Source organism: Choloepus didactylus, chromosome 1 (genome assembly GCF_015220235.1).
Source record: "Choloepus didactylus isolate mChoDid1 chromosome 1, mChoDid1.pri, whole genome shotgun sequence".
Classification (NCBI taxonomy): Eukaryota; Metazoa; Chordata; class Mammalia; order Pilosa; family Megalonychidae; genus Choloepus; species Choloepus didactylus.
The window spans coordinates 79,492,833-79,513,880 of NC_051307.1; the positions used below are offsets into that span (position 1 = coordinate 79,492,833).

At 38.0% G+C, this 21,048-nt stretch overlaps 1 protein-coding gene across 1 annotated transcript in view; it reads left to right on the top strand.

Annotated features, from left to right (window-relative positions):
* Nucleotides 1–21,048, top strand: part of GRAMD1C (GRAM domain containing 1C) — a 147,074-nt gene that overhangs the window by 46,055 nt on the left and 79,971 nt on the right. The window contains exons 4-5 of the mRNA XM_037835660.1: nucleotides 16,467–16,570; nucleotides 17,159–17,254. Of these exons, the coding sequence (XP_037691588.1) occupies nucleotides 16,467–16,570; nucleotides 17,159–17,254 (200 nt within the window). The remainder of the gene's footprint in view (nucleotides 1–16,466; nucleotides 16,571–17,158; nucleotides 17,255–21,048) is intronic.

Below are 21,048 nucleotides of genomic sequence, written 5' to 3' on the forward strand. Positions count from 1 at the left end.
CATATCATTGGTATCCCAGAAGGAGAAGAGAAGGGAAAAGGGGCGGAAGCAATAATAGAGGAAATAATCAATGAAAATTTCCCTTCTCTTATGAAAGACATAAAATTATGGATCCAAGAAGTGCAGCATATCCCAAACAAAATAGATTTTAATAGGCCTATGCCAGTACACTTAATAATCAGATTATCAATCATCAAACGTTAAAAAAAGAATCCTGAAAGCAGCAAGAGAAAAGCGATCCATCACATACAAAGGAAGCTTGGTGAGACTATATGCAGATTTCTCAATAGAAACCATGGAGGCAAGAAGGAAGTGGGGTGATACATTTCAGATACTGAAAGAGAAAAACCACCCACCAAGAATCCTATATCCGGCAAAACTGTCCTTCAAATATGAGGGGGAGCTTAGAATGTTCTCTGACAAACAATGAGAGAGTTTGTGAACAAGATACCTGCCCTACAGGAAACAGTAAAGGGAGCACTACAGACAGAAAGAAAAAGACAGGAGTGAGAGGTTTGGAACACAATTTTGGGAGATAGTAGCACAGCAACGTAAGTACACTGAACAAAGATGACTGTGAATATGGTTGAAAGAGGAAGGTTAGGACCATGTGGGACACCAGAAGGAAAGAGGAAAGATAAAGACTGGGACTGTATAACTCAGTGAAACCTAGGGTACTCAACGATTGTGATAAAAGGCACAAATATGTTTTTATATGAGGTAGAACAAATGAATGTCAACATTGCAAGGTGTTAAAAATGGGCTGGGATTGGGGAAAAAATACAATCAATGCAAACTAGAGACTATAGCTAACAGAAACATTGTATTATGCTTCCTTTAATATAACATAGGCAATATACCAAAGCTAAATGCATATGGGGGGGGACGACACAGAGGAGGGGTATGGGACTCCTGGCATTGGTGATGTTGCCTGATTCTTTATTCTACTTTAGTTTAATGCTATCTTTACTTTTGTTGCTTCCTAGCTGTCATGCTTTGTTGTTTTTTTTTCCCACTCTCTTTCTTTTTTTCCTTTTCTCCTGTCTCTCTACCTTCTTTGACTCTTCCTCCTCCTTTGTGGAAGAAATGGAGATGTCCTTATACAGATAGTGGGGATGGTGGTGAGTACATAAATACGTGACTATACAGGGAGCCATTGATTGTTTACTTAGGACGGAATGTATGCTGTGTGAACAAAACCGTCTTAAAAAATGGGTTGATGAAGAAACCTTGAGGGCACTATGTGAGTGACATAAGATAGACACATACGGACAAATATTGCAGGGTCTCACTGATATGAACTAATTATAATATGTAAACTCATAGATATGAAATATAGGTTATCAGGATATAGAACAAGGCTAAAGAATGGAGAGCCGTTGCTTATTATGAGCAGAATGTTCAACTAACGTGAACGTAAACGTTTGGAAATGGACAGAGGTGATGGTAGCACATTGTGAAAATAACTAACAATGCTGAATGGTACATGAATGTGGTGGCAAGGGTTAGCTCAGAGTCATGTATGTCACCAAAAGGAAAGTTGGAAGTTAAAAGATGGGACTGTATAAAACAGTGAATCTTGTGGTGGACAATGTCTGTGATTAACTGTACAAATATTAGAAATCTCCCTCATGAACTAGAAAAAATATATGACACAATAACTAGAAGTTAATAATAGAGGAGCATATAGGAAAAAAATACATACCTATTGCAAACTATATACTATAGTTAGCATTTTAACATTCTTTCATCAACAGTAACAAATGTACTATACCAGTACTGTGAATCAGTAATGGAAGGGGGGTTGGTTAGGGGTATGGGAGGATTTGAGTTATCTTTTTTTGTGTGTCTGTTACTGACAGGGCGGCGCAGGAATGAGACACAGACACAAAGTTAAGAATTAAGGAAGCAGGGGGCCCACTGCATCTCATGCTAAGTAGACAATAATGCACCTTTGCTCCAGTTATTTATTTCAGAAGATCAGGAAGTATATTCTAAATGTCCTCAGGCTTGGGAGAGCCCACCAGATACCTATGTTTACATCCTGTTGCATATCAGAAGGAACAATCTAGGTTTAGGACAATGGTAAACGTTGTCGTCATAGTCACAAGACACATATCTTTACAGGGCGGGCCCGCACGGCGTTCCATACAGGCCTGTGGCTTAGCGTTCCAAGCCACCACCCTAGATATGCCTCAGGCAGCATGGAAGACTCAGTTTCCCACGTGTCTTTACTTATTTCCTGGAGTAATGAAAATGCTCTAAAAATTGAAAAAGAAAATTAACTGTGGTGATGGATGCACAGCTGTATGATGGTACCATGGGCAATTGATTGTACACTTTGGATCTTTGGATAATTGTATGGCATGTTAACAATCTCAGTAAAAGAATGGAAATAAAAGTACAGTGAAATACCTCTACATTATCTGTTAGAATTGTTAAAATTTAAGAAAAAACAGTTGAGATCCCCAAATGGTGATGAGGTTCCAAAGCAGTAGAAACTCTCATCCATTCCTGGTGGGTATGCAAAATGGTATATTCACTTTTGATGACAGTTTGGAAATTTCTTATAAAGTCAGACATAGGCTAATCATGACCCTTCAGTCCCACTTTTAGATGTTTACTTAAGGGAATTGAAAACTTAATGTTCTTAAAAATCCATGCATGAATTTTTATAGCAATATTTTTGTGAGAAATTTGAAGTAACCAAGATGTTATTCAACAGGGAAATGAGTGAAAAAAAACTGTCGTACATCTATACAATGGAATATTACTCAGCAATAAAAAGGAACAAATTATTGATATATACAACAACACAGATGAATCATAAATACATTTTACTAAGTGGAAAAAGCAAAGATCAAAAGACTATGTATTGTACGAGTCCATTTATATGACATTCTGGAAAAGTAAAAATTATAGGAATGGAGAACAATCTGTGGCCACCAGAGGGTGGAGGGAATTTTTTGGATGATAGAATGATTATATGGTACTAGTGTAACCAAGAAATAAAGAATTAACAAATGATTATGATTACTGAATCATTATATAGATATTTTTCTTTCTGTATTGTAGAATAGGCAGCAATTAATACCTGAAAGTCGAAAGTCAACTAGTCTCACCCTTGTTAGTACTTACTATTGTAATGGTTATTCTAGCCTAGTCTCAGCCTTATGTATACTTACTATTGTAATGGTAACAACTCCATCCTCACCCCTTGTTTGAATCCTTAAAAACCCTGAACTCCTTAAGAGAGATATTTAGACTGATAGGCCTTCTGCTCTTCTGCTTCACCCATAACATTAAACTCTTCTCTCTTTGAAACCTCCATATCATGGATTGGCTGTTAGGTGATCGGGCAAAGAACCCACTGCTTTTGTCTGTGTCACTAGGGTGGTAGATACTTAACTCTGCATTTGTCAGAACCCTTCGAGTGAACTTTATTGAATAAAAATTTTAAAAATCAACCAAGATATTGGGAGATACCAGGATATAATGCTAATTGCAACAAATAAATCTAACTGTATTACAAATGTATGACATAACTGCACTCAAGGGTGAGTATCTATATAAAAATTTGTGTATTCCCTACCTCTCTCTGCTGAGCAGGCCTAGAAACAGTGATACCCCACTAGCAACAAGCCCATCCATCACCCAGATAATTGGTTTCTGAATATCATTCTCCATTAAGAGGAATCAGAGCTCCTTGAAAAAGTGGCCAAGTATGGGGCTGGAGGAGGGAAAACTTAGGATGAGTCGGGAGCATCTCATAGTGCCAGAAAGTAAGGAAGTGCTTAGAAAAAAACAAAAGACATGAGCCAATGTGAAAGAGCTCCAAATAGCCAAAGCCAGAATAATTTGAGCAACAAAATAAATGAAAATATCAGGTTATAGTCCAAAGAATAAAATAAATATACATGAGTCCATACTGATATAAATAAATGCTTGAATTATTAAATAAATGTGGAGAAGACGCAAATCTTCCAGAAAAAAATTACAATATCCCCAGGTAATTTGTATGCACATTACAGTTTGAAATGCCTTCAGGTAGGAAATAACATTTATGTGCCATACCTAAAGGTGAAAGATTTGCTAGGTTCTTACACTGCATGCATATAATTGCGATGAGGATCTCTAAAATATTTTAACCAATCCGTGTATATTAATACAACTGACTTCACCAATGTGGCCCAAAGTTTAACATCCAGTGTACTGATTTAACAAGCCACTAATTTAACCAATGAAAATGCTTTTCTAATGTGCTTATGCTAATTAGCAAAACATTTGATGTTGAACAGTGGGGTAAAGAAAGCTGAAGGGCTTATACTAGTCCCTGTTAGAATATAGTACTTCTGATTGTTAGCTGACCCATCCTAAGTGTGAATTGCTCATAAGAGCAACTGTTCCTGGTTTGCTAATGCTGCTGCTGTAAAATACCAGAGATGGATTGGCTTTTGGAAAGGGGGTTTATTTGGGTACAAATTTACTGTTCCAAATGTCCAAACTAAGACATCAACAAGATGATACCTTCACTGAAGAATGGCCTATAGTGTCCAGAATATCTCTGTCAGCTGGGAAGGCACGTGGCTGGCGATTGCTGGTCCTTTGCTCCTGGGTTGTGTTTCAAAGTGGCTTTCTCCGAAATGTCTCTGGGCTTCTGTCTTCACATAGCTTCTCCAAATGTCCTTCTGTCTGCATCTTTAACTGTCTCCAAGTGTCTCCAAGCATCTGCAAGCATCTGGGTCTTGGCTTAGCATATCCTGGGGCATTTTCATCTCTCTGCTGTCTGTGCACGCTCCCTTTAAAGGACTCCAGTAAACTAATCAAGACCTACCCTGAGTGGGTGAGGTCAAGTCTCCATGGAAACATCCAATCAAGAGGTCACACACTAATCAAGAAGATGGATCAATCTGCCCCCACAAGATTGCATTAAAGAATATGGCTTTTTCTGTGGTACATAATATATACAAACCAGCACAGCAACTAGTTATCCCTAGAATATTTTATAAATGTACTTTAGCTTGAGTATATATATTCAGTCATGCCTTCTAGTCAGTTGTGCCTTCTCTTTTTTTCTTTCTTAGTCTTGGCCAAAGAAATAGTTTTTAAAATTAAAAATACATTTGACTCAGCAATTCTACTTCTAGAAATTGATATGGTATGATTGTGGTACATTAATTCTCCAACATTTCTGGCCTGCCATCTGGCAGGGAGAAAGCCTTTTGGCAAAATGATGAAAAGGGTGGTCATTGGAAATTGAGATGGTAGCTATTGAAATGCACTGAGGGATACAAGAAGAGGCATAGTGTCTGTTACAATCTCTATTCCTTAAAGAAATATTATCAGTCAGAAGTCTACCCACTGGTAAGCCCTAGGACCAAATGCTTTTACAGATGAGTTTTATCCAATTTTCAAGGAATAGTACCTAGTTATACAATAGAGAAAAAGAGTAAAATTTCTGTAATTTGGTTTTGGAGTTATTTTAACTTTGAAACAAGTGTATGTGGGGGAGTGAGGCATACATATGATAAAGTATGAATTATATAGTCCTATGGTTGTCCTTTCACATTATGAATGAAAAACCAGATTAATGAATTAAATAGTTGGAATGGGTTCCTTCTTTAGCTGTATACCTCTGTTTTCCCAAGAACACTCTGCCTTGTGTTTTGGGTTGCGAAGAGGCTTATTGACTAATAACTTACACATTGTGTAGACAGAAGGAAGCAGATTGAGCTTTCCACCCCCAACCTTAAATGCCAAAATGAAAGGGTTTCATTATGAGGCACTAATGCTTACATTAGGAATTGTAGCCTTTTCTAGGCATATGTTCCATCACTTACATTTTTCTTATATTACAGCTCAGTGGTAATTCCTACTACATTGTTGAACAGGTGGGGATGGGTAAGTGTGGCTGACTTACAGGGAATCCATCACTTAATTACCTGATATCCGTGCCTATTCTAACCATCCCTCTTTATAGCTGCTGATTATAAACACAGAGTCTCTCTAGGGTGACAGGGAAGAATTGCTTTTACCCTATTGCTGTCTTCTCCTGCATATTTTCTGAGCCGGGCTTTTCTCCACACTCTCGTTTATTGATTGGTATCCACTATCTGTCCTCCAAAAATTTATCAAACTTTCTAATTGTGAATGTACTCATTCTTAAACCTATCCCTCAACACTGTTGTGAATTTAATCTCTTTTATGCATCTTTCCAGCCACCTCAAAAGAATTTTGGAGAAGGAGGGGAAATATATTTATGTCCGGTCTCCCTCCCAACTTGGATCAGAAGTTATATATACTGATTTTTTACTAACATAAAAGTATTTACACTTTAAAAAATGTTATTCCTCTGAAAGTATTCACCTTTGGAGATGTTCTGGTTTGCTAATGCTACCATTTTGCAAAACACCAGAAATGGATTGGCTTTTATAAAGGGACTTTATTTGGTTACAAAGTTACAGTCTTAAGGCCAGAAAGTGTCCAAGGTAAGGCATCAGAAACAGGGTACCTTCACTGAAAGATGGCCAATGGTGTCGGGAAAACCTCTGTTAGCTGGGAAGGCACGTGGCTGGCATCTGCTTGCTCCCAGGTTGCGTTTCAAAATGGCATTCTCCAAAATGTCAGTGTCACCTTCTGTTCTGGTTTGCTAATGCTGCCAGAATGCAAAACACCAGAAATGGATTGTCTTATATAAAGGGGGTTTATTTGGGTACAAAGTTACAGTCTTAAGGCTGTAAGGCATCCGCAACAGGGTACCTTCACTGAAGGATGGCCAGTGGTGTCCAGAAAACCTCTGTTAGCTGGGAAGGCACATAGCTGGCGTCTGCTCCAGAGTTCTGGTTACAAAATGGCTTTCTCCCAGGATGTTCCTCTTTAGGTTGCAGCTCCTCAAAAATGTCATGCTTAGTTGCTCTTGGGTATTTTTCCTCTCTTAGCTTCTCCAAAGCAAAAGTCTACTTTTGATGGCTGTCTTCAAACTGTCTCTCATCTGCAGCTCCTGTGTCAGCTCCTGTGCTTTCTTCAAAGTGTCCCTCTTGGCTGTAGCAAGCTTGCTGCTTCTGTCTGAGCTTATATAGTGCTCTAATAAACTAATCAAGGCCCATGCTGAGTGGGCGGGGCCACACCTCAATGGAAGTTATCCAATCAGAGTTATCACCTATAGTTGGGTGGGTCACATCTCCATGGAAACACTCAAAGGATTCCAATCTAATAAACACTAATACATCTGCCCCCACAAGATTCCATCAAAGAATGCGGCTTTTTCTGGGGGACATAGTACATTCAAACTGGCACGCCTTCCAACAGCCGTCTTCAAAATGTGTCTCTCAGCTCCTCCCCAAAATGTCACTGTGAGTTGCTCTGAGATCCTTCTGTTTGTGAGCTCTTTTTATAGGACTGCAGTGAACTAATCAAGACCTACCCTCAATGGGCAGGGTAACACCTCCATGGAAATTATCCAGTCAGAGGTCTCGCCCACAGTTGATTGAGTCACATCTCCATGGAAACACTCAATCAAAGGATTCCAACCTAATCAATACTAATACATCTACACACAAAAGATTGCACCAACGAACATGGACATAATATATCCAAACCGGCACAGGAGACTGTATTTTTTCAGTGACATCATTTCTCAAAACATTTCTGTATATATTTTTATTAGAGAAGTGGTAGAATTTCATAAAAATCATGGAGAAAATGCATAGATCCTAGATACCCCATCCCTTATTAATATTTTCTATTAGTGTGGTACCTTTGTTACAATTGAAAAAATATTACAATTGTACTATTAATTATAGTCCATAGTTTACATTAGGTTTCGCTGATTGCCTGTAAAGTCCTATGGATTTTTTTTTTCATTTTTATTGAGATTGTTCAGATACCATACAAATATCCAAAGTGTACAATCACTTGCCCCTGGGTACCCTCATACAGCTGTGCATCCATTACCACACTTAATTTTTGTTCAATTTTTAGAAACTTTTCATTACTCCAGACAAGAAATAAAGTGAAAGAGGAAAAAAGAAAAGAAGAAAAGGAAACTCTAATCTTCCCCTATCCCTAACCAACCCCCCTCAATTGTTGACTCGTAGTATTGGTATAGTACATTTGTTACTGTTTATGAAAAAATGTTGAAATACTGCTAACTGTAGTATATAGTTTGCAGTAGGTATATATTTCTTCCCTATATGCCCCTCTATTATTAACTTCTAATTGTATTGTCATACATTTGTTCTGGTTCATGGAAGCGATTTCTAGTATTTGTACAGTTGATCATGGACATTGCCCACCATTGGATTCAGTTTTATACATTCCCATCTTTCGACCTCCAACTTTCCTTCCGGTGACATATATGACTCTGAGCTTCCCCTTTCCACCTCATTCACACACCATTTGGCACTGTTAGTTATTCTCACATCTTGCTACCAACACCCCTGTTCATTTCCAAACATTTAACTTCATCCTAGTTGAACATTCTGCTCATACTAAGCAACCGCTCCCCATTCTTAAGCCTCGTCCTATATCTTGGTACCTTATATTTCATGTCTATGAGTTTACATATTATAATTAGTTCCTATCAGTGAGACTCTGCAATAATTGTCCTTATGTGTCCGGCTTATTTCACTCAGTATATTGCCTTCAAGGTTTTGTCATCAGCCCCCCCCCCCCTTTTTTTTTTAATATGGTTTTGTTCATTCACCATACATTCCATCCTAAGTAAATAATCAATGGTTCTCTGTATGGTCATATATTTATGTGTTCACCACCTTCACCACTATCTGTATAAGGGCATCTACATTTCTTCCACAAGGCAGGAGGGAGAGTCAAAGAAGGTAGAGAGGCAAAAGAAAGAGGAAAAAAAAATGACAGCTAGGAAGCAGCAAAAGGAAAAATAACCTTAAATCAAAGTAAAGAGTCAGACAATACCACCAATGTCAAGTGTCTAACATGCCTCCCCTATCCCCCCCTCTTATCTGCATTTACCTTGGTATGTCACCTTTGTTATATTAAAGGAAGCATAATACAATGATTCTATTAGTTAGAGTCTCTAGTTTATGTTGATTGCATCCCTCCCCCAATGCTTCCCCATTTTTAACACCTTGCAAGGTTGACATTTGCTTGTTCTCCCTCGTGAAAGAACATATTTGTTCATTTTATCACAATTGTTGAAAACTCTAGATTTCCCCAAGTTACACAGTCCCAGTCTTTATCTTTCCTCTTTTCTTCTGGTGTCTCACATGCTCCCCACCTTCCTCTCTCAACCGTATTCATAATTATCTTTGTTCAATGTACTTACATTGTTGTGCTACCATCTCCCAAAATTGTGTTCCAACCCACGCACTCCTGTCTTCTATCACTCTGTAGTGCTCCCTTTAGTATTTCCTGTAGGGTGGGTGTCTTGTTCACAAAGTCTCTCATTGTTTGTTTGTCAGAAAATATTTTGACCTCTCCCTCATATTTGAAGGACAGCTTTGCTGGATATAGGATTCTTGGTTGGCAGTTTTTCTCTTTCAGTATCTTTAAATATGTCATACCACTTCCCTCTTGCCTCCATGGTTTCTGCTGAGAGATCTGCACATAGTCTTAATAAGCTTCCTTTGTATGTAATGGATTGCTTTTCTCTTGCTGCTTTCAGGATTTTCTCTTTGTCTTTGATGTTTGATAATCTGATTATTAAGTGTCTTGGCATAGGCCTATTCAGATCTCTTCTGTTTGGAGTATGCTGTGCTTCTTGGATCTGTAATTTTATGTCTTTGGTAAGAGATGGGAAATTTTCATTAATTATTTCCATTATTGCTTCTTCCCCTTTTCCCTTCTCTTCTCCTTCTGGGACACCAATGATACGTACATTATTGTACTTTGTTTCATCCTTGAGTTCCCAGAGACGTTGCTCATATTTTTTCATTCTTTTCTCCATCTGCTCCTTTGTATGTAGGCTTTCAGGTGTTTTGTTCTCCAGTTCCTGAGTGTTTTCTTCTGCCTCTTGAGATCTGCTGTTGTATGTTTCCATTGTGTCTTTCATCTCTTGTGTTATGCCTTTCATTTCCATAGATTCTACTAGTTGTGTTTTTGAACTTTCGATTTCTGCCTTATATATGCCCAGTGTTTCCTTTATAGCCTCTATCTCTTTTGCAACATCTTCTCTAAACTTTTTGAATTGATTTAGCATTAGTTGTTTAAATTCCTGTATCTCAGTTGAAGTGTACGTTTGTTCCCTTGACTGGGCCATAGCTTTGTTTTTCTTAGTGTAGGTAGTAATTTTCTGTTGTCTAGGCATGTTTTCCTTGGTTATCCAAATTAGGTTTTCCCAGACCAGAACAGGCTCAGGTCCCAGAGGGAAGAAATATGCAGTATCTGGTTTCCCTGCAGGTGTGTCTTAGAAAATTGCTCCACCCTTTGATGCCTCAGGTCACTGTGCTTTTCTGCCCGGCAGGTGATGCCTGTTAGCCTATAATTCTTGACTAGTGTGAGAAGGTATGGCCATGTTCCCCCAGGCTCTGGGGTCTGGTTCTGAATGGAAAGGGCCCCACCCCTTTCCTCTTAGAGAAGATAGACCCCCTAGGGAGAGGTCATTAGCCTTTCAATGGTCTCTCTGCTTGTGCTGTCTCCACCCTTTTCTGAGTCACAGCCCTGGAAACTGAAAATGACTGGGGCTTTCTCCACTGCGAGATTTTATGCTGTGTTCTCGGGCATTCCTCCCAGTTCAGGTTGGTGTATGATGAGTGGATGGTCTCGTTTGTCCCCCCGCAGTTATTCTGGATTATTTACTAGTTGTTTCTGGTTTTTTGTAGTTGTTCCAGGGGGACTACTTAGCTTCCTCTCCTCTTTATGCCGCCATCTTACCCCAGGTGTGTCAGTCCTATGGATTTTAAAAAACATTTTTATTCTAAAATTACCTAAAATTTCCTCTCTTACCCACATTCAAATATATAATCAGTGGTGCTAATTATATTCACAATGGTGTGCTATTATTACCACCATCTATTATCAAAACTTTTCCATCATCCCAAACTGAAATTCTATACCAATTAAGCATTAGTTAATGCTTATTAACACTAATTAATAGTACTCCATCCCCTCATAACCTGTTTTCTAGTTTCTGACTCTTTGAATTTACTTATTCTAATTATTTCATATCATTTCATACAGTGTTTGTCCTTTTGTATGACTTACTTCACTCAACATGTCTTCAAGGTTCATTCATGTTGTCACATGTATCAGAGCTTCATTCCTTTTTAGAGCTGAATAATGTTATTATTACACATAATATTCAATCCATTGAATATTACTACACTACCTAAACACTAAATGTAGTGTTTTGTTTACCTGTTCATCTGTTGAGTTAACTTCCATTTTTTGGCAGTCGTACATGATGCTGTTATGAACATCTGTGTGAAAATATCTCTTTGAGTCCCAGCTTTCAGTGCTTTGGGGTGTATACCTACCTAGAAGTGGGATTGCTGGGTCATATGGTAGTTAAGATTATCTGAGGAACTGTCAAACTGTTTTCCACAGCAGCTGCACCATTTTACATTCCCACCAATAATGAATGAGTGTTTCTATTTCTCGACATCCTCTGGAACACATGTAATTATCTGTTTTTTTTTTCCGATAGTAGCTATTTTAGTTGGTGTGAAATATCTCTTTGTGATTTTGATTTGCATTTCCCTAATGGCTAATGATGTTGAATATCTTTTCATGTGCTTTTTTTGGCTATATGTAAATTTTGTTTGGAGAAATTCTTTTCAAAACTTTTTTTTTTGCTTTTTTGAGTTACAGGATTTCTTTATATATTCTGGATGATAAAACCTAATAATATATGTGATTACCAAATATTTTCTCCCATTCTGCAGGTTATCTTTTTATGTTCATGGTGACATCCTTTGATGCACAAAAGTTTTAAATTTTGATGTCAGTATTATTGGGCTCACTGTTGGAAAATTCTGCTTTACATACTGGCCTTCACAAAGAGCACTTTAGGCAAGTCATTTTTATACAGAACTCCTTGGTGGCCGGAATAACACTCTGTGGCCACTGCACCCTGCCCCAAAGCCCCCTTTCCCAGCTATATACATTCCAGTCCTTAAAAGGGCATAAAAACCCACTGCTCACTTCTCCATTGCCTCAATGCCATTCCTTCCCAATTCCTACCCCAACAGACCCCTGGGTCCAATCACTACTTGACCCAGCAGCTAAACCCTTATCCCTCTTTACCAAGTCCCTACCCCCAAATGCAAAACATGAATACAACTCTCCCTTTGTCTCTGGAGGGCTGAAGCTTTAACTTCAGACCCCTGCCATTCTGATGGCGCCTTTCCTTCCGACCCCCACCATGCTGATGCATGAATAAAACTTACCTGCCTGAAGTCAATTGGTCTCTGTACCCTCTATGACTGTGAACCCCAAAAATCTCTAACATAGTGATTCAGACCCCCACCATGCTAATGGCGTGCTAATAAACCTTCCTTTCCTGCCTGAAGTCAACTGGTCTCTTCCCTTTGTGGCTGTGCACCCTGAAATTTCTGACACTCAGAAAGGTGATTGCTGTTAGAGAGGAATACTTTGGGATGTTTATTTCCTGACTTGATTGTTTAAAACAAGTTATCTTACTTCATTGTCACTTCTCTTATGGATGTACCTAAGTTCATAAGTTAAGTACATGGTATATCTTGTTTATTTAATTATGTGTATACTACTTATTGCATAAGCTTCCTCTGGAAGTATGTGGTACTGATTCACTAAATATGTATTCCATAGCACTTTGTACATATTTCTAGTGTATTGCTTATTTTATTATAGTTAGTAAAGTAAATCTTTACAGGTTGGGGCCATTCAATTAGTCTGAAATTAGTCATGTAATAAGTAGTGAGTTGTTATCCCATTACATCAGAGTGACCTAAATTGTTGGTTAATTCATTTAATTTTATCTAATTTTCTAGTAACCAATTATTATAAAATTGTAAAATTTATGAAACAATTTTTGATAAGCACTATCTTCTTGACTTCAATCAGGTAGAATATTGCCTTCTCAAATGCTGATTATTATTGTGTTACATATTTAGGATTGAGGAAATTGGGACCAAAAAAAAAGCAGAAACACTTTGCCTTTTTTTAAAAATTTATTTAAATTTTCCATTTCTTGCATAGGACATTTTCCCAGGAAGCTATTTCTTATGAAATCAAATTTATTATTTTTTTGAATTTCTATTTTTACAAACAAAAGTCCCTTTTCCCCCCTCCTCCTATCTCCTGGTAACCTCTAATCTACTTTCTATCTCTGTGAATTTCCTGTTGCTTTGTCATCTCTTATAGGTGATTGTGCCGATTTGAATGTATTATGTCCCCCAAACGCCATTATCTTTGATGTAATCTTGTGTGGGTGGACCTATCAGTGTTAATTAGATTGGAATTCTTTGAGTATTTCCATGGAGAGGTGCCCCACCCAGCTGTAGGTGATAACTCTGATGAGATAATTTCCATGGAGGCGTCGCCCCACCCATTCAGGGTGGGCCTTGATCAGTGAAGCCATATAAATGAGCTGACAGACACAAGGAATGCAGTGCAGCTGTGAGTGATGTTATGAAGATGAGCTACAGCCAAGAGTGACACTTTGAAGAAAGCACAGAAGCTGCAGATGAGAGACAGTTTGAAGACGGCCATTGAAAGCAGACTTTTGCTCTGGAGAAGCTAAGAGAGGACAAATACCCCAAGTGCAACTAAGAGTGACATTTTTGAGGAACTGCAGCCGAGAGAGGAACATCCTGGGAGAAAGCCATTTTGAAACCAGAACTTTGGAGCAGGTGCCAGCCATGTGCCTTCCCAGCTAACAGGTTTTCTGGACACCATTGGCCATCCTCCAGTGAAGGTACCCTATTGCTCATGTGCTGTCTTGGACACTTTATGGCCTTAAGACTGTAACTGTGTAACAAAATAAACCCCCTTTTATAAAAGCCAATCCATCTCTGGTGTTTTGCATTTTGGCAGCATTAGCAACCTAGAACAGTGATATACAATATTTGTCCTTATGTGACTTTCCGATTTCACTGAGCATGATGTTTTCAAGGTCCTTCCATGTTTCAGCATGTCTCAGAACTTTTTTTTTCAGGACTGAATAATATTCCGTTATATGAATGTATTAGATTGTTTTTACCCATTCATTTGTGGCTGGGCATTTAGGTTGTTTTCACCTTTTGGCTATTGTGAATAATGTTGCTATAAATGTTGGTTTACGGAAATCTGTTTTATTGAGGTATATGTTTATTACAATAAAGCATGTCTATTTTAGGGAAACTGTTCTTCAAAATTGCTGAAAAAAGGTTTTGTCAATTTATGTAAAATGATATTTGTCAGCTAAAACAATCTTATTGGTAATTATAGCTTTGAATATAGTTAGTGTAAAATAATACATTGGTTGTCAAAGTGTGGTCTGAGGACTAGCAACATTAGCATTATTAGAAATGTGAATGCTTGCCCTCACTGCAGACCTATTTAATCAGAAACTCTGGGGGAAGGGGCCCAGCAATCTTTGTTAATGAGTCTGCTAGGTAATTCTCCCTTGTTGTTTGAGAACCACTGAATTAATAAAATGTTTCAGTGGTTTGGATAAAAATTTCAGTACACCACAAGGTGGCCTTCAGCCCAAACCCTATTCTGGATATGCCTACTATAAATGAGTAATTTAGCTGCTTAATTATTTACTAAGAATTTTTGTTTAGTAGCATCTCAGTTTTGTTTTACTGAAAGCATTGTGAAAGACTGAATTACTTTGCTCAATTTTTAGTTTTTGTTTAGAAATTTAATATGATTAAGTTTAAATATTTTGGGGTTTATGTAACTTTTTCTAAAATTGCTAAACACTTTATAGGATTTTTATATTTAGTGGTTTAAAAAACATAAGAAATAAAAAATATTTATATTTAGTGGTTAAAATAAACTAAAACTCATTGCAATAGCTCTTTGTATCTGGTAAAATTGATAATGTAGCAATGCTGTTTACTATGGCCACAGAGTCTGATCTTAAACAGTATTAATTTGTTGGCTGGCAGTGGCAGTTACCAGAAGACTCCTGAATTTGCTGGTTTTTAGTGCTGAGGTGGAGAGGATCAATTCTGAAACCAACTGAAAATGTATACAATTTTCTGAGTTGTACTTGATGGCTGCCTCACCCTCCTTGACGTCTAATTGGTCACCAGTTCCCAAAAAGTACCATCTCTTAAATGTCTCTGAATCAATTACTACTTTTTGTTAATGCTATCATCTTCTGGTCTGAACCACCATCAACTTCCTCTGACTTATCTGAATAAATAAGCTCAACTGATCTTTCTGAATCTATTCTCATAGTGTGAATAGAGTGGTCTTTTAAAATTATGTATTTGATCATGACCCCTTTCATTTAAAACTCAGTGGCTTCTCATAAAGTCCACAGTCTTTGCCATGGGCTGTGAAATCTTATATGATTTGGCTTCTCCATCTTCTCCTGCTAAGAGATCCATCTTCTTGTAGTGCCTCAAATATGTTTCTTTCTACCATAGGGCCTTTGCATGTGCTATTCCCTCATGGTCCATTTACCCCTTTATGGATCTTTAGATCTCAGTTTAAAGACTGCTTTTTTAGGAGAACTCTTCTTGACATACCCCTTCCTGTGTACCCCGCATACCCCTTGTTATAGGCTCTCATAGTTTTTTCTGTACTTTTATCCTAATTATTTTTGTATTTATTTGCTTGTTTTCTATCTTCCCCTGTAGACTATGTTCCATGAAAGCAAGGGCCATTTTATTCACCACTTGTTTTCGTTTGCTGAAGCCATCAAAATGCAATATACCAGATATGAGTTGGCCTTTACAGTGGGGATTTATTAACTTATAAGCTTAGAGTTCTGAGGCTATGAAAATGTCCAAATCAAGGCATCAAAAGATGATTTCTCCCCAAAAACTGGCTACCAGTGATCCTCAGCTCCTCTGCCACATGGTGTCAGATAGTTCTTCTCTACTGGATTTCTTTGGTTTCAGCTTCTGGCTTTTCTCTCTCAGCTTCTGTAAGTTTTCTCTCTGAGCTTCTCTGGGGCTTTTTTCTGTGTCTTCTCTCTGTCTTTTATCCTTTTATAAAGGACTCTCCTGTAAGAGGATTAAGACCCACCCGGGTCATGTCAACTGAAATAACCTAATCAAAAGGCCCCATCCACAGTAGGTCTACACTCATAGGAATGGATTAAAAGAACAGGATCTTTTTGGGGGTCCATACAGCTTCAAACCATTGCACCACTGTAACCCTAGTGCCCAGCAAAGTATCTGGCTGATAGCATCAATGAGCAAATGAGTGTACAAAAGAGGAAACAATAATGTTAAAATATATAATAATGTTTCTATATGTTAAAATACTGTAAGGTTAAAAAATAGTCTGGAAGGTTTATTAACTTGTCATATTTTTTGTGAATGAACTGTTCCTTATTTTTGTGTATATAGATTATGCTTGTGCTCTACAGAAGGACATTTTGCTTCAGGGACGACTTTACCTTTCAGAAAACTGGCTTTGTTTCCATAGCAACATCTTCAGATGGGAAACTACAGTAAGATATTTTGCCTTTAATTTGTTGAAACAAATAATTCCATAGATAGAAATGTGTATAGTCATCCCATTAACCATGCACTTTAGATTCTAAAGTACATTTATATATATTTGTTTATCCATACTTGGACACATGTAAATACATTTATGTTATATGTATAGTGTTTAATATATTTTTATGAATACATTGAACCCTATTTATACATATTTAATACAGTTTGAGAAAGATTTTTTGTTGAAAAAACTTGAGTGACTATCCTGCAGGCTGCCAAAACTGTGCCTTATGTGAGGGGCTGTCTGAATTTTGTTTGTGTGTGTGTGTTGGTTAATATAGAGCATGACCATTTACATGTCTCTTCACACTTTGTCCTAATGTTTGACATAGGAGTTGATGGGGGTGAGTACTGAAGAGAGGAATGTCTCACTGCTCACCTTATTTTTCTCAGAGACTACAAGCATGTGCTTATTAACTCCTTCAGATATTTCAACTGAATATTCTGGATTAGACTGATGTAATACTTGGTATTTTGCTTGATTATGTTTCTCTGAACAATTCATTTTGCAATTTTTCATTCTTTTGTGCATTTAGATTTCTATTGCTTTGAAAGACATAACCTTCATGACCAAAGAGAAAACCGCTCGACTCATCCCAAATGCTATCCAGATTGTCACAGACGGTGAGAAGGTGAAAAACTTTTTTACCATTGCTCTATTACATAATATGAAGAAAATTTGCCTCATGCTGTTAATCAATGTTGAGAATATAGGCAAGTGTTCTTTGAGTTAAGAATATTGATAGAGATGCATTGTATTTTTTTTTAATTTTTATTTTGAAGTAAATTCAAACTTACAGGAACAGTTGCAAAAACAATACAAACCCCATACATAGAAATCCACCATACCCCGACCCCCCACCGATACCCCGATCCACCACCTTTAACATCCTGTCACACCACCATTTCTTTCTTTCCCTCCCTCTCTCCCTCCCTTTCATCCATCATGTATTGCTCTGTCCTCTGAACATATGAGAGCAAGCTGCACACATCTTTGAACAAACAATATAATTCACTTATACATTTCCTGTGAACAAGAACGTTCTTTATGCAGTCCCATTAAACGCAGCTAAGAAGTTCAAGAAATTCAACATTGATACAAAGCTTACATTCCATATTTCCTTTTTTTTCCTTATGTCCCATCTGTGTCCCTATGACCCTCCTCTCCTCCATCCTCAGATTCCATCCAGGATCATCCTTGGCATTTAATTGTCATCTATTTAGACTGTCTTTTTTTTTTTTTTCCAATTGTGGAAGCATATATACAGCCTAAATCTTCCCATTCCACCCCCTCCCTAGCATTCCATTAGTGGGATTAATCACATTTAGAATGTTGCAATACTATCACTTTCCCACCATCCATTACTAGGAATTTCCCTTCACCCCAAACAGAAACCCTACACTCATTTCTTAACTCCCTATTGCCCCTTCCCCCGCTTCTCGTAACCCCTGCTCTACTATTCATCTCTATGGTCATATTCTCTGATACTTTCTTTGTGTTTAGTGTGGGGCTTAAATTTAACCTCTTAAATCTATAACAATCTTGTTTTTCTTTGATACCAACTTAATTTCAATAGGACACATAAACTATGTTCCTATACTCCACCATTCCCCCACCTTTGTGTAGTTCTTGTCAAAAATTACATATTTTACATTGAGTCCAAAACCACTGATTTATCATTACAGTTTATGTATTTTAGATCCTTTAGGAAGTAAATAGTGGAGTTACAAATCAAAAATACAGTAGTATTGGTATTTATATGTACCATGTGATCTTTACTGGAAATCTTTATTTCTTCATGTGGTTTCAGTCAATTGTTTAGTGTCCCTTCCTTTCAGCCTGCTCAGTTCCCTTTAGCATTTCTTATAGGGCTGACCTACTGGTGATGAAGTCCCTCAGCTTTTGATTATCTGGGAATGTTTTCATCTCCCCCTCATTTTTACCCTCTAGGTGTTTGTGAATTCTCCAAGTCTCTGATGGTTATTGACTTCTATTTGTATTCCATTGTGGTCAGAGAATGTGCTTTGAACAAATACAATTTTTTTTTTTTAATTTATTAAGGCTTGTTTTATGTCTCAGCCTATGGTCCATTCTGGAGAAAAATCTGTGATCACTAGAGAAGAGTATGTGTCCTGGTGACCTGGGATGTAATGTTCTATATATGTCTGTTAAATTTCTCTATATCTCTCTCTCCTTTCTTTGTTTCTCTGTCTGTAGGTCTCCCTTTAGTATCTGAAGTAGGGCAGGTCTTTTATTAGCAAACTCTCTCAGCATTTGTTTGTCTGTGAAAAATTTAAGCTCTCCCTCAAATTTGAAGGAGAGTTTTGCTAGATAAAGTATTCTTGGTTGGAAATTTTTCTCTCTCAGAATTTTAAATATGTCACGCTACTGCCTTCTCGCCTCCAGGGTGGCCGCTGAGTAGTCACTACTTAGTCTTATGTTGTTTCCTTTGTATGTGGTGAATTGCTTTTCTCTTGCTGCTTTCAGAACTTGCTCCTTCTCTTCAGTATTTGAGAGTCTGATCAGAATATGCCTTGGAGTGGGTTTGTTTGAATTTATTCTATTTGGTGTTTGCTGGGCATTTATGCTTTGTGTATTTATATTGTGTAGAAGGTTTGGGAAGTTTTCCCCCACAATTTCTTTGAATACTCTTTCTAGACCTTCTGTTCCCCTTCTGGGACACCAATGATTGTTACATTTGGACGTTTTATTTTAGCTATCATATCCCTGAGAGCCATTTCAATTTTTTCGATTTTTTCCCCATTCTTTATTTTGTTCTTTCATTTTCCATTCTGTGGTCCTCGAGGAGGCTGAGTTGTTGTTCAGCTTCCTCTAAGCTTGTATTATGAGTATCCAGAGTCTTTTTAATTTGGCCAACAGTTTCTTTTATTTCCATAAGATTTTCTATTTTTTTATTTACTCTTGCAATTTCTTCTTTATGCTCTTCTAGGGTCTTTATGTCCTTTATATCATGTGCCATGTTCTCGTTGTCTGTCTTTAGTTCCTTGATTAATTGCGCCAAGTACTGTGTCTCTTCTGATCTTTTGATTTGGGTGTTTGGGTTCAGGTTCTCCATATCGTCTGGTTTTATCATATGCTTTAAGATTTTCTGTTGTTTTTGGCCTCTTGGCATTTGCTTTACTTGATCTCTAATTTGTCAGAACTACAGCTTGGTGGCATACACTTACTCTAACCAGCAGATGGCGTCTGCGAGTCACCTATTCCCCTCAGGTCAGTTCTCTCCAACTTGGTCTTTGTGGTGTGTGGGAATCTGATTCTTGTGGGGTTCAATTGGTGCACTAAGTTTGGGTGTGTTGTTGGTGCTGTCAGCCCTGAATGTGGGGCATGTGTCTGGGTGGTTAGGGAGTCAGGGCAGCTTTAATATGTCCCACATAGGAGGGGTGGGGAGTGGGAAATGAGTTCATTTGCAGAGTTCATAGCAGTTTTTAACTTAAAGTCTATTTTATCTGATAGTCATATGGTTGCTTCCCCTCTCTTTTGGTGACTGCTTGCATGGTGTTCTAGTTTCCTAATGCTGCCAGAATGCAAAACACCAGAAATGGATTGGCTTTTATAAAAGGGGGTTTATTTGGTTATATAGTTACAGTCTTAAGGCCATAAAATGTCCAAGGTAACACATCAACAATCGGGTACCTTCACTGGAGGATGGCCAGTGGTGTCCGGAAAACCTCTGTTAACTGGGAAGGCATGTGGCTGGTGTCTGCTCTGGAGTTCTGGTTTCAAAAATGGCTGTCTCCCAGGATGTTCCTCTCTAAGCTTAAGCTTCTCTCCAAAATGTCACTCTCGGTAACTCTTGGGGCTTGTCCTCTGTTAGCTTCTGCATAGCAAAAGTCTGCTTTCAAAGGCTGTCTCCAGAATGTCTCTGTAAACTTCAGTTCCTCTCTCAGCTCCTTTGCATTCTTCAAAGTGTCCCTCTTGGCTGTAGCAAGCTCGCTCCTTCTGTCTGAGCTTATATAGTGCTCCACTGAGCTAATCAAGGCCCATGTTGAATGGGCAGGGCCATGCCTCCATGGAAACTGTCTAATCAGAGTTATCACCTACAGTTGGGTGGGTCACATCTCCATGGAAACACTCAATCAAAAGGTCACACCCTAAGCAAAAAGATTAATCAGTCTGCCCCACAAGATTCCATCAAAGATAATGTCATTTTGGGGAACACAGTATATTCAAACTGGCATACACGGTATATATTTTTTCATCATTTCACTTTCAACGTGCTTATGACTTTGAATTTAAGGTGAGTCTATTATAAGCAGCACACAGTTGGGTTATGCTTTTTAACCATTCTGCCAATCTCTGCATTTTGACTGGAGAGATTAATCCATTTACATTTAAAGTATCTACTGATAATGCAGAACTTTCTTCTGCCATGTTGCTACTTAGTCTGTGTCACCTTATACCTTT